The 21,706-nt window shown below is 34.3% G+C and overlaps 1 protein-coding gene across 6 annotated transcripts in view; it reads right to left on the reverse strand.

Annotated features, from left to right (window-relative positions):
• IBTK (inhibitor of Bruton tyrosine kinase) overlaps window positions 1-21,706 on the reverse strand; it is a 79,091-nt gene that overhangs the window by 16,444 nt on the left and 40,941 nt on the right. For all 6 annotated transcript variants that reach the window (XM_063724879.1, XM_063724878.1, XM_009242032.4 and 3 more), the window contains 9 exons: window positions 18,184-18,285; window positions 15,856-15,973; window positions 14,744-14,804; window positions 13,904-14,025; window positions 13,463-13,575; window positions 9,603-9,751; window positions 7,772-7,935; window positions 5,048-5,140; window positions 4,334-4,477 (listed from right to left, as the gene is read on the reverse strand). In XM_063724879.1, coding sequence (XP_063580949.1) covers window positions 4,334-4,477; window positions 5,048-5,140; window positions 7,772-7,935; window positions 9,603-9,751; window positions 13,463-13,575; window positions 13,904-14,025; window positions 14,744-14,804; window positions 15,856-15,973; window positions 18,184-18,285 — 1,066 coding nt within the window. The remainder of the gene's footprint in view (window positions 1-4,333; window positions 4,478-5,047; window positions 5,141-7,771; window positions 7,936-9,602; window positions 9,752-13,462; window positions 13,576-13,903; window positions 14,026-14,743; window positions 14,805-15,855; window positions 15,974-18,183; window positions 18,286-21,706) is intronic.

Raw genomic sequence — 21,706 nt, forward strand, 5'->3', positions numbered from 1 at the left:
TCTAATTATCTAAATTATCTATAATTGGTCAGTTAGATAAATTTTCTCAGTGTACTAAGATACATAAAACTCATTACTCATGTTTGTACTTAAGTTTTCCAATTACGTTTTCATAAAATAAATGTATAACAAATATCACTTGTATTTGATAATTATCAAATTCTTTTTTTTTTTTTTTTTTTTGAGAAGGAGTTTTGCTCTGTTGCCAAGGCTGGAGTGTGGTGGCATGATCTCAACTCACTGCAACCTCTACCTCCCGGGTTCAAGTGATTCTCCTGCCTCAGCCTCCCAAGTAGCTGGGATTACAGGCATGCGCCACCATGCCCAGCTAATTTTTGTATTTTTAGTAGAGATGGGGTTTTTCCATGTTGGCCAGGCTGGTCTCAAACTCCTGACCTCAGGTGATCTGCCTGCCTTGGCCTCCCAAAGTGCTTGAATTACAGGCATGAGCCATCATGCCCAGCCAGATAATTATCAAATTCTTTTCAAAGAAAAATACCCTATGTTTTTGGTCAAAATTTATGGCATCTTTCTTCCCATCTTTCTAGAATTCTCCTTAATATGCCACAATAGACTCCTTTTAAAATTTGGATAGACAGTCCCTTCAATGTGGCACTCTAAGCTCATGTTGCTAATAATTACCAAGGAAAAATTTTTCCTATGTTTGAAAATTAGTCAGAAGTTTCAGATAAATGACCACTTGAATACCTTCCTCTGAAATCCTAAAGTGTACAGCAAAGTAATCAGAAAGGTATAAACCCACAAGGGAAAAAAGAATAAGCTACTAAGACAATGGCAGTCTAAAAACAGCAACACATTTTTGAAGGATAGCAAAAGAGATGGAATGATAAAACTGATGTCACAGAGTGAACAAAAAGAAAAACTAGCAGTCATCAGGTGGGTGACAGTAAAGAGGGAAGCTGAGAACTCTGGAAAGGGGCATATACTGGAGACAGAGTATGTACCAAATCCTGAAGTCGACATGAGCATGAAAATTGTTTCAGTTTATTTAAGCAGGGGTTGAGAGTGCCAGATGTACTCCCTATCTCCATATGGTCATATGACTACATCTCCTTTACTCTGGCAGAAGGAAAATCTGATTCAAAGTCACTAGTAATAGAGGATGGCGGGAGTGAACTGTTGTGTACGAAGTCTATACATTAAATGTGAAAACCTATTACAAATGGTGACAAGCTCAGTCCCAGCTCTAACCTCCCTACACTGAGATACGCTTCCAGAATGCTAGCAACCAAATGTACACCTTACCAGCAAAAAAAATTTAAAAGGCTGCTCTTTAGAAAAACTGACAGACTAAAGAGACCAAGGAGAAAAGATATGGAGATAACCAACATATGGGGAGATTCAGGAGTCCCTAAGAAATCTGATACGTTACCCTATAGTCACACCTATCAGTCTACTTGTACAACATAGGCACACAGAGCTTCCAATTAGAACTTAAGAGAAAACAACCAATCAATAAATTGACAAAATGAAATAAAATAAAACACATACAGAGTAGAATTAATAAAACATGGATGTAAATCAATGGCTATTTTTAGCTTTTTTTTTTGGTTGATTGGTTTATTTTGTTCAATATCATATTGGTAAGATTCATCCACACTGTTGTATTTAGTCATGACTTATTCTTTTTCATTACTCTGTAGTATTCTACTATAAAAATAAACTAATTTATCCATTGACTGCTGATAGACATCTAGGTTGTTTTCAGTGTGGGCTATTACAAATAATAAATTATGAACATTCTTATATTTGTTGTGTGGTACATATGTGTGTATGTTTCTGTTGGGTATATACTAAAGAGTGAAAATGCCTACAGAGTACAGAGATCTTCAACATTAGAATATTAAAACAGAATACTATAGAAAAAGGTATCATCAACAAACAAACCAAAAAAAGCTCTTGATAAAGATTTTAATGGTTGAAAAAAGTCAGGCAAATGTTCCAGAAAGTAGAATTAGAAGGCATATATGTGGACAATAGAAAAGAAAAAGTGTAGTGGCTCACACCTGTAATTCCAGCACTTTGGGAGGCTGAGGCAGGCAGATCACTTGAGGTCAGGAGTTTGAGACCAGCCTCGCCAATATGGTGAAACCATGTTTCTACTAAAAACACAAAAATTAGCCGTGTGTGGTGGTAGGCATCTGTAATCCCAGCTATTCAGGAGGCTGTGGCAGAAGAATCGCTTGAACCTGGGAGGTGGAGGCTGCAGTGAACTGAGATCGCATCACTGCACTCAAACCTGAACAACAGAGTGAGACTCCATCTCAAAAAAAAAAAAAAAAGAAAAAGTAAGAAATTTAGAGAAGCCTAGGAGGACCAATATCTGACTAATGTGATTTGTAGAGAAAACAGTGAGGAGGAAAAGTATCAAAGTAATATTAATATTACATAAGATTTCCCTAGAACTTAAAGACATGATGTTGCCAATTAAAAGAGCCCAAGTATCCAGGATGTATTAAAAAAGACCTACATTATGATACATTACTGTAAAATTTCAGAACATTAGAGATAAAGAAAAGATCCTGTAAACTTTCAGGGAAAAAAAAAGTGGAGAAGAAAACAGGAGGTAATATAAGAAGATTTAGGAATTAAATGGCATTGAATAAATTCTCCAAATGATTTCCAATTTAGAATCCCGTTCCCATCTATCAGTCAAGAACAATGAAGGCTAGAATAAAAATATTTTCATGAATATATGAGCTCCAAAAATATATGTCCTATACATCCTTTATCAGAAGCCTCCTGGAGTTGTGCTACATCAAAACAAGGAGTGTATCAAGAAATAGAAAGCCACAGGATCAAGAAAACTGGGGATCAAACACTGGAGAGAAGGGAAGACCTGCAAGACAACAATTAAAGAAAATCTCAAGATGACAGATATTCAGCATGCCTGGAAAAGACCCAGTTCAGATCACAAAAGAACATAGGACTCTAAGGAATATGCCTCCAAAAAAATAAGTGAAACAACTTTCACTCATTCACTTTTTGCTTAAGGAAAATGATTGATGGCATGCTTACAGCTATATTACCAAGTCCAAAGCTTCATCATGAGCTTAGTTAATTCTCTCAAACTGCAATTTAGTACTTGACAGTGGTTCCAATAACTTTTCCCCCTTTTTGGATTTTCCATACTTTTGTTTAAAGAAAGCACAACTCAGTGTTGCAGCAGTCATATCATAAACCCTACAAGGGTAACGGTCAAATCTGTCTTGTTCATTGCCTTATCATCAGAAACTAGCACAGTCCCTTACATTTAGAAGGTGCTTAACAAACACTGATAAATTTTAAAATTCTGCTAAGCTCATCCTCTCCAGTTTTATCCTCTTTTCTCTTTTCCTTGGGTGTTCTTACCTCTTATTTTACTTTCTTTTTCAGTAACCATGCTTTGGACCTACTAATAGCCCTTACAGGTACTGATTTAGTTCCATTGGTAACACTTAGAATAAAATTATTGGCCATTTTCTTCAAAATAATTAACATTTTAATTGAGAAAAATATTCCTTCTTACAAACAGAATAATGTGGTCTTAGAAACATTGAAGGGATTCCCCTAAACCATGGGTAGCTGCCAAGGTCCTCCCCAGTCCTTGTGAGAGAAAGAGAGTTCTACTGATTTCTTCATAAGGCTTCACATTCTCCATGTACTTCTCCAGTACTGGTTTCCAGATATTTTAAGTTACAAAGAAAAGGAAGGATGGAACGGAAGCTGGAGTACAACCTATTTTACATATCTCAAAATTATATCTGACCTCTTTGGAGATTATTCCAGTGCTGCCACTATGTGTAAATTGCAATGGAGAAAATGTAAATACAACATTAAGTAAGGAGCAGTGTTTTAAAAAGTGAAAAATAACAAGCTATGATTATAACCATGTAAAGACATTTATGGAGCATGCAGAAGGACAAAGAAATTAGTGTAGTATAAATAAAGTTTTTTTTAATATGTGTCTGATATATTTAATTTCTTATAAAAAATAAATAAATTTTAAATCACTTTAGCAAGAAAATCTAATTAGAATATCAAGAAGAAATTATATCTATATATGAAAAATATATCCACATTTTGATGTGTATGATGATGTGTGTCATCATGACGTGTATGTCAGAACACCCCAAATTAAAAGAAAATAAACAACAACAAAAAAAGTATTTGTTTCCCAAGTTCCAATTTTTAACTTGAAAACAGAAGGGGAGATGAAATGCTTGAAAAGACTTTAGAAACACTGGAAGTGGGAAGGAACTCAAAAGTCAAGTACTACCTTAAAAGCAAATGCACAGATCTATATTAATTTTAAATAAAAATAAGAGCATACCATGCGTTCACTGGTTTGGGGGCTTTTGAAGGAGTGGATAAAACTGTTTCCATACTATTCATTCCTGAATTGTTTTCCTTGGTAGTCAATGCAAGCATTTTTCGTTGCTTCTGAGAAAGTTTAACTCCATGAGAAACTGTTTTGCTAGAAATTAAACCAATTAGTTTCAGTGGTTTCTTCTGACAAAGTTTAATTCCATGAGAAATCATTTTGCTAGAAATTATATCAATTAACATTAATTTCTGCTTAATAAAGGTTACTGGTAATAATAATGTTTTCTATTTATTTGATGTTATTTTACCATTATTGGATCAAAATGCTCACAAGTTTCAACAATGAAAATATCAGTTTATACTAACAATGATCAAGTAATAGCTACATATGAGCCCTCCAACATACCATAAATTTCAAGAAGAACTTGCATCACAAGCCTTAACTCTTTGGCTTTTGTAGCCAATAGTCCACAATGATCATTTTAGAGTCAAGTTTCTGGGATGTAATACTGTATTCTACAAGAGCTGGATTATCAACTCAACTCTATCTTTAGCACATATTTAAGAAATAATATTATGGAGGCTAAATTGCCCAGAAAAGGATGTATAATTAACTATAACATGAAATGCAGAAAAATAATAGGAAAGATGGAGTAAGTCTGTCCAATTCTTAAGGCAGAAATACAACATGAAATGATCATTTATAATGTTTTCAACCAACCCTAAATGTGACTTTGGTGTAGCTCCACATTTTTGTCTACTTTCTTCTATTTCCATGATGGTTCTGAGATCCACAACAGGAGGGCTGACAGGACTAAAAGACAGAAAAGGTTACTTTGCAAAGCATTTATTTACCTATAAAGCCCAACCCCCAACTTCACTGAAATCGTAAGTGATATGTGAGATTAATAATCAGAGTATAATTTAGATTTATCAGCTGTGAGCCAGCTTCATAAAGGATATTTTGAATAAAAGCTACTTTTATATACACATATATAAATATTAACTAATATATATCCAAAATGTTAAGTGATATAGCACATATACAAATAACAGCTAATATGTATTCAAGGTCATAATGTTGTGATATAACTGAAATTCCTATATTTAAAAAAACATTTTTTAAAAAAAGCGAAGCAATAGAAAGATTTTTAACTAAATTAGGCAGAAAAACTCACCAAAGTTCTAATTAAATTCTTACCTTTAGGTTAAATGAAGCTTGAAAATTACATTCTTTCCTTTCTATTTTTAACAAACAAAACTCATTCTACTGTTTAATATTAACAAAAACAAACATTTAATAGAAAAACTTAGGGATACTAAACAATATTGGAGCCCCACCAGAGGAAGTTATACCATAATGACAAAATTCTACGATCATTAGAAACAGATGATTTCTGGCCAGGTGTGGTGGCTCACACCTGTAATCCCAGTACTTTGGGAGGCCGAGGCGGGTGGATCACCTGAGGTCAGGAGTTCGAGACCAGCCTGGCCTACGTGGTGGAATCCCGTCACTACTAAAAATATAAACATTAGTCAGGGTGGTGGCAGGCGCCTGTAATCCCAGCTACTCGGGAGGCTGAGGCAGGAGAACCGCTTGAACCTGGGAGGCAGAGGTTGCAGTGAGTTGAGATCATACCACTGCACTACAGCCTGGGCAATGAGGGCGAGACTCTGTCTCAAAAAAAAAAAAAAGAAATAGAAGATTTTTGACCTAAATGAAATCTACACTAAAGATAAAAATAAGTCAGCCAGGCACGGTGGCTCATGCCTGAAATCCCAGCACTTTGGGAGGCCGAGGTTGGCAGATCACAAGATCAGGAATTCAAGAGCAGTCTGGCCAACATGGTGAACCCTCATCTCTACTAATAATACAAAAATTGGCTGAGCGTGGTGGCACGCGCCTGTAGTCCCAGCTACTCGGGAGGTTGAGGCAGGATAATCATTTGAACCCAGGAGGCAGAGGTTGTGGTGAGATCGAGATCGTACCACCGCACTCCAGCCTGGGCAACAGAGCAAGACTGTCTCAAAAAAAAAAAAAAAAAAAAAAAAAAAAAAGTCATATTATTTCATATTAAAGGGAACCTGTTTCCTGTACTTTTTTTCTTTCATCAAAAACAAATTCTACGTATTATTTACACTAGGCAATACTACAAAATGAATGTAGAAATGCTTGTGTATATGTCAATATTGAGAATATTTATTGCCTATTGCTAAGCATTTTGTCAATGAGCATAGTACTGAAATAGCCTAATCTATCTTGTGGACCAGGCTATTTTTAAAACATGTTTAACAAAATATCCTAACATTAGCAATCAGAAGATGTTTCCAGATGTTCCCACATATTAAATATGCACCAATTTGTGTACTTAGGCAAAAAAAAAAAAAAAATTGAAACTAGTTTCTGAACTAAAGTTTAAACTATGAAGCACATAAAATGGAACATCATAATCTTTGTTCCAACTCTGCAAAATATAGCCTATTTCAAAAGAATTAAATAGTCCAGATGATAACATAATCCATAAGTCAATTAACAGTTTTAGACTTTATCAACCATTGTAGGCATATAAACATGAAGCACAAGCTCAATTAACATTTTGAAAGAATACTACATTCTAATTACATCTGCTCCTTCATTTAACTTTTCTTTTTCTTTTTTTTGAGGTGGAGTCTTGCTCTGTTGCCCAGGCTGGAGTGCAGTGGCGCGATCTGGGCTCACTATAACCTCCGCCTCTCAGGTTCAAACGATTCTCCCACCTCAGCCTCCCAAGTAGCTCAGATTACAAGTGCGTACCACCACGCCTGGCTAATTTTTTGTATTTTAGTAGAGATGGGGTTTCACCATGTTGCCCAGGCTGGTGTCAAACTCCTGAGCTCAGGTAATCCACCCACCTCGGCCTCCCAAAGTGCTAGGATTACAGGCATGAGCCACCATGCCCAGCCTTCATTTGACTTTTCTAAATAAATGAAAAAATATATATATATAAAATATAGACAAGTTAAAAGGATAGTATAACATTAAATTAATATCCTCTGAAAATTAACTGAATAGTTACACATTTGGTGAAATTTTAAATACCCCTTCACATGCTCTAAGAGATAAAGTCTATGATTGACAAAATGGTCTTCCTGTGTAGCATTTTTAACCAATACATATTATCTAAGAAATAACTGCTGATACTAAGTTTCTCTCTATATACGTAAAACATAGTATTTGCTACTATTCACTGATGATAATACAAAGGCAACTAAATTTTGCCTGGGGTTGGTGGTGGGGGGAAGCCTATTATAGCTGGTTAGCAATTTGTAGGCATTTAGGCAATTTTCTGTGCATTAGAAATTTATATTAATATTTCTTAAATGTTCATCATTAAAAAATTAAATTGCATTAAAAATGAATGACATTTCTCAAACTAACAGTTAGAGAATAAAATAAAAATCCTACCTGAAAGAACCAGCAACCCAACTGGCAGAGCTGGTAGTATCAATTCTGTTACTGGGAATGGGCTGTGGAGCAGATATTTTAAGTATTGGTGACTTTTCCCATGGTTTTAAATCTTCCCTAGAATACACTGGAGAGGTACCATTAACATATGGTTTGACTTTCGCCTAGGGAGAGAAAAAACATAAAAAAAGTTAACAGGCACCTAGAACAGTAACTAACACATAGCTGGTACTTAATAAATATTAGTTACATTACAATGAAGAATAAAATCTTATGACAATAAGCTATCTAGTATTTTCAAATCATGTTCTTCTACAGTTTTGTGCCTTAGCCAACTCTTAAATCACATTATTGACTATAACTAAATTATTATGAGCTTTGAGAATAATTTTTAGGGAAACTAGTTTGCATATTAAATCTCTACACAAATAGTTAACATGTAATATATAAAAGTTGTACAAATAAGACATGAAGCAGTAATTTTAAAATTAATATCCATGGCTTGAGTATGAAACAAAATGAAAGTTTTGTATAAATGTCATATAATTCACTCTGATGTAAAGTACTGTGAATAAAATTAAAGTCAAATAATACTGACACCTTGAAAGGAACCCTAAAACTATTGCTATTGTAATACGTCAAGGAAGTTATTAAAACGGTATGTCTACTTCCAGGATAGATTCTTCTGTTATTGTAAATCACTCACAATATACCCTGAGCCTTCCTTTAAACCTCAATTGTCTTACAGACCAACCTTAGTGTGAATATAAATTGCCCCCAAGCTTCTATCCTATATTTTAGAAAAAATCAATGCTGGTGGGGCGCAGTTGCTCACATCTGTAATGCCAGGACTCTAGGAGGCTGAAGTGGGTGGACTGCTTGAGTCCAGGAGTTCGAGACCAGCCTGAGCAACATGGCAAAACCCCATCTCTACTAAAAATACAAAAAAATTAGCTGGACGTGATGGTGCGCACCTATAATCCCAGCTACTTGGTGGTTTAGGTGGGAGAATCATCTAAGCCTGGGAAATCAAAGCTGCAGTGAGCTGATACTATACCACTGCACTCCAGCCTGGGCAACCAGAGTGAGAGACCCTGTCTCAAATAAATAAATAAATAAATAAATATCAAATCAATCCTTGAGGCCTAAAAGACTCTAAGAAGAAAGGGTAAACTTCTGTTGTCTCATGAATTCCTAGAAGTTCCGATACATTTCGTGGATGTGTAGGGGTTACGGAAAAGTGACTCTATCTCTATTCAGTTACACATCTTTCTCTAATAGGTTAACAACTATGCAATCAAATGTTAAGGAGTGTCTAAGAAATGCCCTCCCCAGAGTTGATCAGGCCAGGAATTCTGCAGCTTAATGTGCTAGATTAGGAGAAGAACTCAATCATTTCCAAATTGTTTTGCTCCAGTTAATACCCTGGAGGAAAGAGACTGCAAACTTTGAAAGTAGGCTTATTTTCGAAATCATTTGCCTTGACAATTTTTAACTGATGTTAACTGACATTTCACAAGATAAATTTCAATAATTTAGCTACAAATATATTTTTTCAATATGTCTATAGTGTTATTATACTTTACATCAACATTATATTTTAGTTGCACAAAGATTAGAAATAACACCATAAAGGGCTCAAAACTACCATTAAAATCTCTAAAACTAGAAATGTTGTGCAAAGTTAAGAAAACTAACACTATATTTGTGATTCTTATATACTAACCTGTAAACTGTTTTAAAATTAGGGCAAAAATAAGGAAATATTAAAGATAAACTATCTATAAATCTAAAATCTGAAGGTAAGGAGGTAGTGCTTCAAAAAACAAACCTCAATCTTATCTGAATGAAATCCTGTTGTGAAATCAGGGGACTGTAAATCTCTAGGACTACCCACTCCTGCATAGCTTCCTTCAGAGTCTGATGTCAACAGTTCTGGAAGAGATTCCACAGAATTGGTCTTACCAGACTTTAATAATCCTAAAACATGAAATTAAAAAAAATTAAACACATATGCATTAAACATATATGCATTACATTCCATCAACCAGAGAGCCAAAAGCTTTCATTATCCAGGTTTAATAACATTCAAATTATATTTATGGTATAAAAATCTTAATAATTCAAGTTAACTGGAGAAAGAAATCAGTTTAAGTGAAAAACTGAGATGGAAGAGATTCTAAAACAATAATTTTATTCATTACAATCACATACCAATTGTGTAATGAACCTGAGGAAGACAGTTCTTTGGGATCTGCTCTAAAAAGTGATTGAAAATATTTTTGTCCACATAAGAGACAAAGGAGAAAGGGAAAATAATTAAAATCCAGACTTCTTTTCCCTTTCTCATCTGTCTCTTGGTACAGTGGTCTCTGCACCCAAGTAAGGGGGTAGCTTCATTCTATGTGGGAGGAACCCTGTGGCCTTTTTGCCTCTCACTTAGCCAGCTGACTGACCCCATAGCAGAGGCTCCCACGGAAGACGACCGTGGCCTGTTTGAAGTGTGTTTTTCCCTGAAATCTCTGGCTATTGAGAGCTCTCTTGAATCAAGAGGGTTCTTGTGAAATGTATATATCATTTCTTCTCTTAGGCAAGCTAAATGCCTGGCCTCATGCCACACCTGGTATCCAGGTTCAAACTTTTGCTTAGATTCACATGTCCATTTCCACACATTTCAAATTTATTAGAATCTAAATGAAGTACCAAAATAAGCTATAAAATAAAGATGTTATCTAACTTGTAACTAAAAGCTGTATAACTGATTTAAAAATAAAACCTACCATCTCTTATACATTGTTCTCTTTAAAGTAAATCACCTTAACAAGCTAAATGTTTCTTTTATTGTTATTACTACAATTTGGAAAGAACATTTAAACATTTTTTTTGCCACACAATCTTTCTGAATTTTTTTTTTTTTTTTTTTTTTTTTTTTGAGACGGAGTCTCACTCTATTGCCTAGGCTGGAGTGCGGTGGCGTGATCTCAGCTCACTGCAACCTCTGCCTCCAGGTTCAAGTGTTTCTCCTGCCTCAGCCTCCCAAGTAGCTAGGATTACAGGCATGCACCACCACACCCGGCTAATTTTTTTTGTATTTTTACTAGAGACGGGGTTTCACCATATTCGCCAGGCTGGTCTGGAACTCCTGACTTTGTGGTCCGCCCGCCTTGGGCTCCCAAAGTGCTGGGATTACAGGCGGGAGCCACCGCATCTTGCCTCTTTTTGAATATTTTTAAGGTTGGCAAATTTTCATCGAAGAGAATACATCTAATATTAGAACACTCTCAAAAGTCAGTTAGAAATAAATCCAGAAAAAAAGAGGACAATTAATGTGGCCAACAATTACTTCTGGTCAAAAACAGTTTTGCCGAATGTCGTTTGTCTAACTTTAAGATCGACACAGATGTTAAGCTTTTAAGCAATTGTCTTTGATGAAATTGGCCTTCTACTCAAATTTTCTTCCTTAACAGGTCTTTTTGGCCTCCAATTAAATCTGACCTTTTAGTTATCTTTGACTACAGATATCTTGGCCACAGAAAGAACAGTACACCAGTAAAATATGGACCTGGAATCAAGAGAACAAATTTTATTTCTTTTGGTCACTACTTCAAATCACTTATGTTTTTTGAGCTTCTTTCCTTAGGTTTAAAGTAAGGGACATAAATTATTTCATTACTAATGTCTCTTCTAGCTCTGAAATTCTAAGATTCTAACACATATGGTAACAATAACATTATTTAAAACAAACCAAATATCTGCTTTTCCATAAGTCATTTAGGTGACTGGAAAGTCATTACTTTCAAGACTGTCTATCCATTATTCATCCTTCCATCAGTCCACCCCTGCCTCCTTCTAAACACTAACGGTAATTCATACAACACAGAGAACACAGAATCACAGAATTTTAAATTTAGAAAAGTCCTAAGATAATAGCTTTCTCATTTACTAGGTCTCCTGATTCCTATTTTCATTGCTTCATAAATAAATTTTAGGCATATTATCTATCCTTTTTTAATCTTTATGTTATCTAAAACTATTCTTGACATTATTCCTTTGAGCTTTAGTGAATATATCAAGCACCTAATTTGAAGCATCTCAGTAAACATAAAAAAAAATCCTTCTTCTTTGCCCTGCCTAACAAGCTTTTTTTTTCCAAAGGGACACAAAACAATGTACTCTTCTATTTTTCAAAGTTGTTTGTATACAGCTGATTGACTATGAAGTACTGTTAGTAGAAACTGTACTAGGTAATGTCTTAGTGCTATAGACAAGAGTAACCTACCATTTCTGAAAGCCATACTGTAGTCTCATTATTTTATAGTCACACTTCATGTTTTATCTAAAGAAACTACTAAAACGTATATAGTTTAATCTAGATCAGATGAATCTAGAATGTGAGACAGTCTATAACACAATTGGACTGACCTTTTGGAAAAGAGAAAACAAAAAACAAAAAAGTACAGCAGTACTATACTAGTTAGAAGAGACTAAAGAGATACTAATAAGCAAAGATAACATGAACCTTGATAGATACTAGTTTTTTCGTTAATGTTAAAGAAAAAAAAAAAGACTATAAAAACATTTGTCAACAATTAGGAAAATTGGGATATGAAGTATAATACTAGTTAACATTAATTAATGTCAATTGTCTCAGGTATGATAATGGTATTGTGGTTGTGTAGAAGAGTATTCCCATCTTAAAAGATTCATGTTCAAGTATTTAGGGAAAAAGTATCATGTCTACAACTTATTCCAAGTGGAACAATTTTTTTTAAGTCTCTGTATTGTGTGTGTGTGTGTTTGTGTGTGTGTTTGTGTGTAACACATGGAGGAAAGAGGAGACAGTAAGCAACAAAGAGTCTGCAAGAAAATGCAAATGTGATGAGAAGTTAACAATAAATCTGAATAAAATGTACATAGGTGTTCATGGTATTTTTCTTTCATCTTTTCAGTAAGTTAAATATTCTCAAAATAAAAAACTGGAGAAAAATATTTTAGAAAAACTACATGACCTGACCTTTACTTTCAAACAGGCTCACATAATGCCTAAATACATTTTATATTCTACTAAGATTACAACCCCCTTATGCACAAGAATGGCATCTTACTTGGAGTACTGACATATTTAAATTGAATCAACATGATAATAGTTATCTCTGTCATGTTTTGCCAACCTCCAAACCCCTATGCCACTGGAAAGAGTGGTCTTTCTAAAAACAAATCTCATCCAGTCACATCCTGTTTTAAATCATCAACAGCCACCCATAGCCTTTAGAATAAAACACAAATTCCTTAGTTTGGCATATAAGAGCCTCCAAAATCCGACCCTATCCAACCTATCTCCTGTACTGAACTATATGCACAAGAAATGTGCAACTCTTTCTCTTGCTACTAAGCTTGGGAACACATTGCCCCCTTTGCTTAATATATCTATCTGCCTCCTTTTCTGAGATAACTTCATTCTTCAAGACTCAGCTCAGCATTGCTTTCCTCTAAGAGGACTTCCCTGATCTCAGATTAGTTTGAGTACCTCTTTTGTGCTCCCAGAGCAAACTTCAATTGGAGTACTCATAATAAACTATCACTTTTGGTACCTCCATAAGGACTGTTTATTTCAGTAGCCCCAGCAGAAGACATATGTGAATAGAGACATAGAAGATTAGAACTGGAAATACATGCTCACTTTCCACGAACCTGTAGATGATGGACTCTGAATAATATCTGAAAGGTTATAACCTCCAGAACTATCTGAACGTTTACGTGGCTTCTTTTTAGCTTTTGTTTTTGCCTTCTTGAACATAGTTTCCCTAGGAAAAAGCAAACATAATTTCAGCAGAGTTTAGGGAGGTAACTAAGATAAATGCACTTATTTAACCCAACATGTTTAAACTGAAGGCTACTTTTTAAAATATTTATACTTCCAATTTGTTAGACCTACAGATATTATATATTTACTTTGTATTATACCAAGGTTAAGAATGAACATAACTACCTATTTCTTATGTCAGAATTTCTCAATTTCATCTTCCAATACCAACACAAAAGTGTCATATGTCCAAGGTGAGAGTGAAGGGACACAGTGGAGAAAAGAAGGAAGAAAAGGAGGAAAAGAAAAAAAAAGAAAACAGAGCTTACGAATGATTTTGTTCCATATTTATTTCTTCTTTCAAGAAGATATCTCCATCTTCTACTTCCAAATAGCTAATATCTGGTCCATCTTGATATGGTGTAATGACTCTTCTATCCATTGCTGGAATCTGCAGAATTGAAGATATCACTTTTCAAATACAAAATCTGTGAAGTTTGGTTTTTTTGTTTTGTTTTGTTTTTTTTGTGCACACAGGGCTCTTGCCATGTTGGCCAGGCTGGTTTGGAACACCTGGCCCCAAGCAAACCTCCCATCTTGGCGTCCCAAAATGCTGGGATTACAGGCATAAGCCACCACACCCAGCCTAAAGATGTTTTTTAAATTATGTAAGATATTCCATTTTTAATATGTGGTGACATTAACTAGAACAGCCTTGAATGCTCAATAACTTCCTAAATTTACAAGAGGGGGTTGAATTTTGATTCAATTCAATAAAAACTTTATTCCATAAACCTGCCAAAAAAAGAAACTTGAGAAAAAGCTCCACTTTATTATTAAACATAAATTTATTCATTTCTTAGGGATCATATGAATTCATGTTTTTGCACTGTCCTGACCTTTGGTAAATAACAAAAGACTCACTCTGAAGCTTTCAGTAACTTTCATTTATAAAGAAATTAATAAAAATTAACTTTATTATTAAGTATCTTGAATTTTGATTATCATATGTATCTGTGAGATCTGTAAAGGAATCCTATATCATCAGTTTTAAAAGATCCTAATGTACTAGAAGTCATTAGGAAACTATTCCATTGATAAGTCTGATCTAATATACTGCTTAAGCTGGTAATATTATAGCTGCGAAAATCTTAAAACATAAACCTTACCATTTTCCGGTAAAACTCAGAAAGATCCTTCAAAACACCATCACTTAAAACATCAAGAGACCTAAAACATAGGATACAAAATTCTATCATAAGATTCAAGTGACTTGATAACTGTCAAGATGCTCACATATGTAGATATTTCATATTGCCAGATAAGTAACAAAGTTATTTTTTAAGCATTATATATAGCAATTGCTACAAATTCCTTTTGGAAATAGATGTGGTTGTATATTATATATTTCAAATAAACAGCAAAGCAAACATATTACACAAATATCTTGAATAAAACTCAAGCAACTCTTTTTTTTTTTCTTTTTTTGAGACGGAGTCTCACTCTGTCACCCAGGCTGGAGTGCAGTGGTGCAATCTCAGCTCACTGCAACTGCTGCCTCCTGGGTTCAAGTGATTCTCCTGCCTCACACCCTCCCAAGTGGCTGAGACTACCAGGCACGCACAATCACGCCCAGCTAATTTTTGTATTTTTATTAGAGAGAGGGTTTCACCATCTTGGCCAGGCCGGTCTTGAACTCCTGACCTCAAGCAATCCACCTGCCTCAGCCTCCCAAAGTGCTGGGATTACAAGCATAAGCCACCACACCCGGCCTCAAGCAACTATTGTAAATAAATGTACAAAGAATCTTCTCTACTTCATAAGAGTTTCATAAAAATTAACTAAATGAATCTATGTAATGCTTTTAGAACACCGTCTAGCACATAGTTAATAGTCATTACTACTGAAGTAAAATATAAAAGTAAACTAAACAATGAAGCTTTAAAATAAAAACTGAAACTGACACCAGGAACTCTAATCTCAAATTTCTATGTTCTCATATTCTCACCAATGACTTTATAGGAAGTAAAATATTTTGACCTTGTATTTTTAAAAAAGTATACGTTTATTTCATTTTAAAAAGACCACTGTTAAAAACATTCAAAAGTTTTCAAGAGCTCTCTAATTCTAAAATGTACATAACTTCTAAATCATCAGCATTGATCAAATTCTTTCCATCCAGGTAAACATCGTTATTCACATTTAAATCACTAATAATATCTGCTTTTATATATAAATATCTCCTTTTGCAACAATCATACAACATATGCACCTCACTTACCTTGCTTCAAGTAAAGCTGCCATATTCAATCCTATAAACTGTAAACAAGACAGTTTCAACTGTTTTGCACTATACATTGCTGCAAATTCCAGTAGCATAGCAGCATTCTTCAGGGTAACTACAAAGAAAGAAAAGATTTGCAAAATTAGATAAAAGGCACATTACCACAGCAAAATAAAATACATGTATGTCTAAAGCTGTAAGATTTGAACATTTGGAATTAAGAAAAAAAAAAATTCTTGCCAAAAATAAGTTAATACTGGGGCAAATATGTAACTCTTCCATCCCAATATGCCAAAGTAATTTCAAAAGATTGGCTCTGAGGAAAAATAAGCTCACACGCAAGCATATTCTAAGCAAAACAAAATACAGAAGGGGCATAGTGCCACCCAAAAGCAAACACATAAGAACTGACAATCTTCCACCTAACATTTTCTGAATATTTTTAAAAAGCTTTCATTAATGAAGAACTTTCCTTTTCATTTACATAGCAGTTATTCCCTCTTCCATAAAACTAAAAAAGATATAAAACTAAGACAAACTGATGAAATAATTCTATAAAATATATTGAGTTATCTATCAAAATTCATGTGGGTGTATATATATACATGTAAGTATATAAATATATACATATTTTGAAAATATGTACATCACAATCTTACCATAATATTCTTCACACCAGTGAAAAATCTGATATACTATGCAAAAGATTCTGGATTTAGTTACAATCATAGTAACATTATATATAAAGTACCCATTTTCCTAGAGACAATCCCAGAATATTCTACCTACATAACAGGTAACTTTCAGCTTCCTGTTCCCTCCATTATTTTTCTTAATTACTCTATCAGTACCAGCCAATAAGGAAACACAGTTGTTTTCTACATCTGGCTTCCTGCATTTCTTTTTCTTTCTCACCTGTAATTGTATCAAAAGTTGCAACTGCAGTCAATAATGGTCTCTGTCTCACTCCTGACTAACCTACATTTTCAACTAACGATGAACAGAGAAATGAAAGAAATGATAAAATTAGATCATATAAAAACTTCTTTAGAGTTGTTCACATGGGAACAAGTATGCACATATTCCTAATAATCAGAGACCAAAGGAAGTGGTAGCCTCCTTTTCCTAGGTTCTAGGAATATCAAGGAATTAATAAAGGCAACTGTGCAGCCAGATCCATGAAAGAACACTGAGGAAGAAGACCAGCAAAGGCAACTGTACAAGTGTAAAATATCACTTACATGTATGTCTTATACCTGTTGTATGCTGTGTCCTTTATTTTAGAATATTTTTATTTTCTTGCTTAAAAGGAGATCAGGGCTGTTGTTCTCTATTTAATAACGAAGGAGTAGACAGTCTACAGTGCTCAAGAAAAGTGAGAACTAAAATGCCAAAGCCAAGACAAACTCCTAGCAAGTATGAACTAGAAAAAATGGACAGGAATTCCCTTCACACTTCCTGAAGTAGCAATGAAGCAGAACAGATATAAGATTAGAAAGTCAAAAAGGCTGTCAGGTGGAAGCTAAGGAAAATTAACCTTTATTCTAGAGTAAGCAATTATAAATATGTAAACAGGGGGAAGATGTAACTAATTCCTACAGAGAGCTTAAAGAAACAGAAGTAGACAGGAGAAACAGCATTTAAAACACTACTGTGACACTACCCAGAAGGAACAGATAACAGTGACCTCAACTGCATAGTACAGTGAGAACCCAAAGGTAGGTGAAATGTGACCAGCATAGTTAAAAGGAGTAAGTTTTGACAGCTGAATGAATTTGAGTGTCAGGGCCAAAATAACAAAGAAAAACTCATTTTGGATTTCAAAGTAGAGTGTTCAGGAGGATAGCCATGAAATTAACTAAGATAATGAAGAGAGCAAGAAAGAAGAGTTCGAGAAAAAAAGAGATGTGCTTTGTTCAGATATATAATGGGAAAGTTAAATTTTTAAAATCGCTGCAAATAGTAGAAAATGGGTAGCTAAAAACACCTAAAGCCAAGATCAGGGCAAGAGTACAAAAATTTCACTTTTAAACTCTCACCCTTGAAATTAGCAAATAAATTTGACACCATCTTTATTCTTCAAGGTTTTATGACATTTCAATAAAAATATTACATTTCAATTCTAAGTCGTATATATTTTCACATATTTCTAAAATAAGAATTCACTTACAAATGATGGCATGTAATAATTTACATATTTTGGCAGGTTTTCATGGTACCAAAAAAAAGTCTATTTTACCAAAAATGGAATCATAAAGTCAATAAAGTACAGTAATCCTTGATGAACCAGAAAACATACTAATACTCAAATTCAAAATTACTCACGTTTTTCAGTTAATGCTACTTCACAAATCTCTTTCAACCGGGTTATGAGAAGTTGATCAGCCACCACAAGAACACTACAAATAAAATCTACATTTTGAGATTCTAAAAAAAGAAAGAAAACAAGCATCACTCTTTCTTTGTATACGTTATACCTAGAAAAAAAAATTTGAAGTAATTAGTACACTAGAAAAGAGATTTAAGATTATTTTCTAAATGTTGAAAGGGCAACCATAATAAAAAGTAAATACATCAAAATATATTTCTATTTTTTAGGTAGAAAGCTGACAAAATTACACCAAAATGTCTTGATCTCACACTAGGACCATAAAATGGCCAACTTAAATTGACCATTTCAGTCTAGAAGGCTACTAGAATGCCTGACTTGTTTATAATCTCCCATGTTGTTAGAAAAACACTTCTCAAACTAATACAAAGAGGGAAAAGTCAAATCTCAGCATCACACTTAATATATATAGGGTGGGGAAATAATGCTCTTATGCTTTCTTATTTAAAACAAAATTTGTCATCTAAGAGTGCTTTTTTGTAACTATTGGACTTCCTTAATTTAAAACAACTTTCTTGGGCCAGGTGTGGTGGCTCACGCCTGTAATTCCAGCACTATGGGAGGTGGAGGCAGACAGACCACTTAAGACCAGGAGTTTGAGACCAGCCTGGCCAACGTCATGAACATATCTCTACTAAAAATACAAACATTAGCAGGGCATGGTGGCACATGCCTGTAGTCCCAGTTACTGGGGAGGCTGAGGCACGAGAATTGCTTGAACATGGGAGGCGAAGGTTGCAATGAGACGAGATCACGCCACTGCACTCCAGCCTGGGCAACAGAGTGAGACTCCATCTCAAAAAAATAAAAGAATAAAACAACTTTCTTGGTCCTAAGTACTACTAATGGCTTTTTGCCCCTGAGCCACTGCCAAAATAACAACATAAATTGAAAGAAAAAAATAACAACAGAGGAAGAGAAGAAAGGGAAAAAAAGATTAAGAAGAAAAAAATCTGACATAGAAAACAGCTTTAAAATACGAGACAAAGATGAAGTCACTAGGAATGACAGACTAAGAGCTTCTAATCCTCTCGTCTAAAAAAAAACAGACAACTGTGGAAAATTGTCATAATCAACTTTTCCAGAATTCTGGAAATCAGCCAAAAGCTTATAATAATCTAGGAAGTGTTTAATTAAGAAAAGCAGTTGAATCTTGTTAAGAACAGTGGGATTCAGGACACTGCAGCCTTTCCTGTTCAGATCTTCCTCTCCCCTCCTCCACAGCAGTACTGAAAACCAACAGCTCCATAATCATAGGAAATCACATTGACAGCCTAGTAGCCACAGAAGGAGACAGAAGAGTTGTAGAGCAATAGTATCCTTATTTGATCTGTCTGCTAGTTCCCTGAAAATCCCACTAGAATGCTTATCTTTATTTGACCTGACTCAAAGCTTGCCCAGTGACAACAGCCTTTTATCTGGGGGCAAACAATTAGCAATAAGTAAAGATATTGAATTAGTGATCAAAAAACTTCCTACAAAGAAGAGTCCATGACCAGATGGCTTAATTGGTTAATCTGACTGAATATTTAAAGATGAATAATACAACGGATGAATTAATACAAGATAAATTAATACAATTCTCCACAAACTCTTCAAAAAGTAGAAGACGAACACTTCCCAACTCAGACAAGGAGGCCAATATTATGCTGATTCTAAAAACAGACAGGGACATCACAGGAAAACTAAACCAATATCCCTTACAATTAAAGATGCGAAAATCCTCAAAAAACGCTAAGAAACTAAATCCAGTAACATATAAAAAGGAATTATACAACGTGACCTGGCAGAATAAATCCAAAACGAAAGGATAATTCAACATATTGAAAAATCAATCAATATAATACACAAAAACAAAGTATAATAAACACATGGCCATCTTAAGAAACAGAAAAACATTTGACAAAAATCCCACGCCCTTTCATGATAAAAACACTCAATAAACCAGGAATAGAAATAATCTTTCTCAACCTGATAAATGGCAACTACAAAAAACCCACAAGTAACATCCTAATTAATGGTAAAAAGGCTGAATGCTTTTTCCTAACATCAGAAACAAGACAAGGATGACCACTGTTGCCACTTCTATTCAACAGAGTACTAGAGATTCATCTAATCAGCGCAATTAGGCAAGAAAAAGAAATAAAGCACACCCAAATTTGAAAGGCATAAGTAAAACCATCTCTATTTGCAGATGACATGATCTTGCATATAGAAAATCCTAAGGAATCCACTAAAAAAACTACTAGAATTAGTGAACAAGTTCAGCAAGGTTGCAGGATATAAGATCAACTTACAAAAATCAATTGTAATTCTAAACACTAGCAAAGGACAATCCAAAAATAAAATTAAAAAAAATTTCCATTTAAAATAGCACTAAAAACTCTTAATAATTTTTAACTAAGAAAGAGCAAGGCTTGTACACTGAAAACTACAAAAATCACTGAAAGAAATTAAAGACTTAAATATATAGACTTAAATAAATGGAAAGACAGCCAGTGTTAATGGATTATAAGACTTAAATATTAAAATGACAATAATCCTCAAGCTGATCTACAAATTAAATGTGATTTGTATTAAAATCTCAGCTGCCTTTATTGCAGAAATTGGCAAACTAATCCTAAAATTCACATGAAAATGCAAGAAACCCAAAATAGCCAATACAATCTTGAAATAGCAGAACACAGTAGGAAAACTCACATTTCCCAATTTCACAACTTACAACAGAGCAATGGTAATCAAGACAGTCCTGTACTGGCATAAAGAGAGTGCAGTGAAATAGAACTGAAGAGTACAGAAATAAAACTTTAAATTTATTGTCAGTTGATTTTTGACAAAGGTGCTAAAACAATTCAACGGGAAAACAAATGTCTTTTCAACAAATGGTACTCAAAAAATAGGACACACAGATGTAAAAGAATAAACTTGGACCCATACCTCACAACAAATACAAAAAATAACTTAATAAGAATGGTGGTTACTAGAGGTCAGGGGATTAGGGTAATGGGGAGATATTGGTCAAAGAGTACAAAATTACAGTTATAAGATGAATGAATAAGATCTAGAGACCTTATATACAGCATGGCGACTACACTGATAATAATGTACTGCATACTTGAGATCTGCTGAAAGACTAGATCTCAAGTACTCTCACCACAAAAAAAAAAAAAAGGTAATTATGTGAGGTGATGGATATGTTAGTTAGCTTGATTGTGGTAATTATCTCTCTATATATATAAATATAGATATTATATATATATATCTCAAAGCATCATGTTATACACTATGACTACATGTAATTTTTACTTGTTAATTACACCTTAATAAGACTGGGGGGGAAATTAACTCAAAATGGATCAAAGACCTACATGTGAGAGACAGAACTATAAAACTCTTAGAAGAAAACATAGGGTAATCATCATGACCTTGGATTTGACAACAAATTCCTAGATATGACAC

Source organism: Pongo abelii, chromosome 5 (assembly GCF_028885655.2).
Source record: "Pongo abelii isolate AG06213 chromosome 5, NHGRI_mPonAbe1-v2.0_pri, whole genome shotgun sequence".
Classification (NCBI taxonomy): Eukaryota; Metazoa; Chordata; class Mammalia; order Primates; family Hominidae; genus Pongo; species Pongo abelii.